Source organism: Babylonia areolata, chromosome 21, assembly GCF_041734735.1.
Source record: "Babylonia areolata isolate BAREFJ2019XMU chromosome 21, ASM4173473v1, whole genome shotgun sequence".
Taxonomy (NCBI): Eukaryota; Metazoa; Mollusca; class Gastropoda; order Neogastropoda; family Buccinidae; genus Babylonia; species Babylonia areolata.
The window spans coordinates 52,555,394-52,560,393 of record NC_134896.1 but is presented as its reverse complement, the minus strand read 5'-3'; the positions used below and the strand labels follow the sequence as shown (position 1 = coordinate 52,560,393).

Sequence of the window (5,000 nt, the reverse complement as noted above, 5' to 3'; positions counted from 1 at the left end):
TCTTCCCTCTTTGTTTTTTCCCGGTCTGTCTGTGAATCGATCTTTGCTTGTCTGTCTGTCTGTCTCTTTCCCTCTCTCTGCTTCTGTCTGTACCCCTGTTTCATTCTTTGTCTCTTGTTTCTGTCTGTGTCTGTCTGTCTGTCTCTCTCCCTCCACGAGCCAATATCCTCTGAATCATTGTAAAAATAAGGAAACATTGGCATTTTCTTTTCGTGTGTGTGTGTGTGTGTGTGTGTGTGTGTGTGTGTGTGTGTGTGTGTGTGTGTGTGTGTGTGTGTGTGCATATCATTGTCTGTGTATATTTCTATGTGTGTGCATATCATTGTCTGTGTATATTTCTATGTGTGTGCATATCATTGTGTATATTTCCCTGTGTGCGCATATCATTGTCTGTGTATATTTCTATGTGTGCGCATATCATTCTCTGTGTATATTTCTATGTGTGTGCGCGTGCATATCATTGTCTGCGTATATTTCTATGTGTGCGCATATCATTGTCTGTGTATATTTCTATGTGTGTGCATATCATTGTGTATTTCTATCATTCTTCTTAATGTTAATTCTAGTGGTGTGTTAACAAAACAGCAACTACACAGAACGCTCAACAATGACACTGAAAACATTCTCAAAAAACAAATAAACAACAAAAACAAAACAAAACAAAACAAAACACACACACACACACACACACACACACACACACACACACACACACACACACGACACCTATATCAAAAGAAAAGACGCTTCAAAAAAAAAAAAAAAAAGAAAAAAAAAGAACCACAAAACAAGGCAACACTCAGCAGCTCACCCTGAAGTCTCCCCCGTTGCCGTCATCCAGCTCCAGAGTGTAAGCCTCCACCACGCCCCCCAGGTATGGCGCCCAGGCGATGGTGACGCTGTTGTTCTGGCACGAGCACTCCTCTGGGATGATGCACGGACGTCCCGGAGCTTAGAGAGAGAGAGAAAAAAAAAATAAAGATAAAGGTGAAAAGATATATAAGATAAGATAAGATAAGAATAACTTTATTATCCCCAACTCTAGAAATTTGCTCAGGTGCATTATCACAACATAGACAAGTAAACAACATGGGGACCATAACTGTAAAAGTCAACAACAGCTTTTACGAATATTACGAAGATACAAATGTAAAAAACAATATATCACATACACCGTTTCATACATATATCCACACACTGCAGGTAATAACTAGTATTCTTAATGTAAAAACAGAAAGAATTAAGAAACATTATTTGAATATAATTATAAACATAGCCTACTATACTGCACATTGATTATAATAGACAGATAAGATAAGAATATCATGTACATGCAGTACGCATTCGTCGATAAGGGTCGATCATGGGTTAACATCCTGTTCACCTTGGCTGCCTGCTCGCCTGAGGCAGCTTCGCTTGTGGCTGTAGAGGCCAGTGTCAGCTTGGGCGGTGTCATATTTGTATTTGTATTTCTTTTTATCACATCAGATTTCTCTGCGTGAAATTCGGGCTGCTCTCCCCAGGGAGAGCGCGTCGCTACACTACAGCGCCACCCATTTTTTTTATTTTGATAATTTTTTCCTGCTTGCAGTTTGATTTTTTTTTTCCTATCGAAGTGGATTTTTCTACAGAATTTTGCCAGGAACAACCCTTTTGTTGCCGTGGGGTCTTTTAGGTGCGCGAAGTGCATGCTGCACACAGGACCTCGGTTTATCGTCTCATCCGAATGACTAAGCGTCCAGACCACCACTCAAGGTCTAGTGGAGGGGGAGAAAATATCGGCGGCCGAGCCGTGATTCGAACCAGCGCGCTCAGATTCTCTCGCTTCCTAGGCGGACGCGTTACCTCTAGGCCGTCACATATGTGAGGACAGGATGTCGCCCATGCAGCACGTGCTCCCTCTCCACGGCGCTGATGGGTCCAAAGGAACAGCAAGGCCGTTGCAGCTTGGCACCAGGGCCGTCGCTGGAGTTGCTGGAACGAGGTTGAGGACAACGACGAACTGCGTTAACTCTCTCCATACGAACGGCGAAAGAGACGACGTTAACAGCGTTTCACCCCAATTTCCATCATCAAAATATTGCAAGCGGAAGGCTCTTATACTGAAGACGTGAATGTTGACAAAGAATACCACAATTCTGACGACGGAAGCTAAAGGTTGGGTCATTCAGACACCCACTGGACATCCGAGGGGTCTGTGTAGAGGAGAAGAGAGGACTGGCCGTACGGAGTGAGTTAAGGGATCCAACTCTGGATTCTTTTTTTTTTTTTACTTAAAAAAAAAAAAGAAAAAAAAAAGGTAGGGTTTACTTCCTCTAGCCTTCGGCCAGTCAAGACCGACCTTGACCTTGACCAGGTACTCCTTTCGTCACTGGTACTTCTTTCTTCATTTTTGACTCACTCGTGTAAACAAAGTGAGTCTATGTTTTAACCCGGTGTTCGGTTGTCTCTCTCTGTGTGTGTGTGTGTGTGTGTGTGTGTCTGTGTGTCCGTGGTAAACTTTAACATTGACATTTTCTCTGCAAATACTTTGTCAGTTGACACCAAATTTGGCATAAAAATAGGGAAAGATTCAGTTCTTTCCAGTCATCTTGTTTAAAACAATATTGCACCTTTGGGATGGGCACAAAAAAGAAAAAAAGAAAAAAAAGAAGCCTAATTATATGCAAACTGCATTTACTGTTATATTTATATTTTTTGTATTCTCTAAACTTGGCACTTTGACCTCTTATTCTGACACAACAACAAGAGGAGTCATTATTATCATTTTTTGTTCAAACAGGAACTTTTTTTGCTAAGCATGGAATTTTTATTTATTTTGCAAACGTTTTGGTGCAGTTAGTAAAAAAGGGAAATTACTCTGTAATTAATGCTAGTGAACTTAATTTACCACAAGTGAGTCTGTTGAAGGCCTTGCCTCTCTTGTTTTTTTTGTTTGTTTTTTTTTACAATATAGTTTGCTGCCTTGCTTTCTGCCTATTCCTTAGTTTGTCAGTCATGGACGGCTTTGAAAAGTTGTTGTATTGGGACTTTCCCCCGCTACGATTACCGACACCGCTAAACTGTGACTTCTGTCTCTGGATCACTTGCCGAGGGAGGTGGGGATGGGGGTGTGGGGTAGTTAACTGCCAATGCCGAGGTTGATGAGATCACAGGGGACAAACCCGCAGTCATATCAGATGTACAACTGGCTCTTCCGCCAAGAGAATTCACAATGGCTTCTAGCTGCTGACTAAGAAGGGTCACATTACATCGTCCACCGACTTTCTCGTTTATTCCTTCCCCTGGAGCGCTGGTTACATGGTTTGAGCGCTGGATTCTCATCCGAGTTTCGAGTTCGATCTCCGTCGCACCTGATATCCGGACGACGGAACGCTATAGCGGTTTCGACAATTAAAAATTTGTCCACGTTTTCCTCATGGGGTAGCCTAAAAATCGCAGCCACACCGGTCGGTCATTGCGAACGTGTCAAGCGTCGAATGGACAGTTTCTTCGTGAGGTTTCCGTCACTGTACACTCACTGGCCAGCCGTTGACCTTGGTACCCCACATGACAAGCTAATCTGCATACGTATCGCAGGCGATACAAGCGGAAATTTTGGAGCAAACTAGATCATGACAGCAGCTTTTTGCTGCTGCTGAAGTGATTGAAATGCTTCAAACTGAAGGATTCGACATCGACGAGGATGATGAAGACGTTGAATAAAGTATCTGCAGTGAAGAAAGCTACCAGCAAGAAGGTACTGGCAGTGACTCAGCTTCTGAGGGCTGTGAAGGGAGGGAGGGAGGGGTGGAGGTGGGAGCGTACACACGACGTGAGGGGAGGGGTCAGCGGGTCAAGTACAGGGAGTTTCATTCAGTTACTTTGTGTTTTGTATTTTTTTGTGATTTTTTTTCCCTAACCCAAACAAATGGGTCGTCTGCAGGGGATCCACCTTCACCTTCACCTATCCCGTAGTCTTGTGGATCGTTGGGGTGCCACAGGTGATCTGGCAAGCCAGCATCCTCCAATCCTCTCGGTTTTCTGACCCTGATTGTATCGCTCAACCTCAAGCCCGTCCATTCTGGGATGTTGTCCTCCCATCTCTTCCTCTGTCTGCCTCTCCTTCTCCCTCCTTGTACTGTGCCCTGCAGGAATGTCTTAGCAAGCCCTGATGATCTCATGACATGGCCATACCATTTGAGCTTGCGTCTCTTAACCAAGGTCAACAGGTCTTCGTAGGGCCCAATGACTTGCCTGATTCTGTTTCGAACTTCTTCGTTCGTGATATGATCTTTGTAGGAGATGCCCAGGAGTCTTCGAAAGCATCTCATCTCAGTGGACTGTATTCTCTTTTCTATTTCAGCTGTTAAGGTCCACGATTCACATGCATACAAGAGTACTGATGTCACCAGGGTACGCATAAGTCTGATCTTTGAGCCGAGTGCAATGTTCCGGTCGTTCCAGATGTACCTCAGTTTTGGGAGCGCCTGCAGCGGATAGCAATGGAGAGAAAAAAAAATTCGTCCGGAGTGAGTTGAATTGAAATGTTTCCGATCTTCCAGGTCAATATATGTGCAGATGTACTCGTGCCAGAACCCACCTAGTATGTGTCGGCACACAGAAGATCAAATACGCGCATTAACTCTTTCCATACGAACGGCGAAAGAGACGACGTTAACAACGTTTCACCAGAATTACCATCATCAAAATATTGCAAGCGGAAGGCTCTTATACTGAAGACGTGAATGTTGACAAAGAATACCACAATTCAGACGACGGAAGCTAAAGGTTGGGTCATTCAGACACCCACTCGACATCCGAGGGGTCTGTGTAGAGGAGAAGAGAGGACTGGCTGTACTGTGTGAGTTAAAGATGTTGAAATCCATGTCAGCGTTTGGGTGAAGGAAACAAGTAACGGAGTATGGCTGCCACATGGCGGTGAAAGTAAACAAAACGGTCATACAGTAAAAATGTTATGTGTGTGTACGTTGTTGTTGTGTTCAGTTTAACGTCTTTCC

At 43.9% G+C, this 5,000-nt stretch overlaps 1 protein-coding gene across 1 annotated transcript in view; it reads right to left on the bottom strand.

Moving 5' to 3' along the window:
- LOC143296015 (E3 ubiquitin-protein ligase TRIM9-like) overlaps positions 1-5,000 on the bottom strand; it is a 364,081-nt gene that overhangs the window by 105,045 nt on the left and 254,036 nt on the right. The window contains exon 7 of the mRNA XM_076607755.1: positions 812-951. Coding sequence (XP_076463870.1) covers positions 812-951 — 140 coding nt within the window. The remainder of the gene's footprint in view (positions 1-811; positions 952-5,000) is intronic.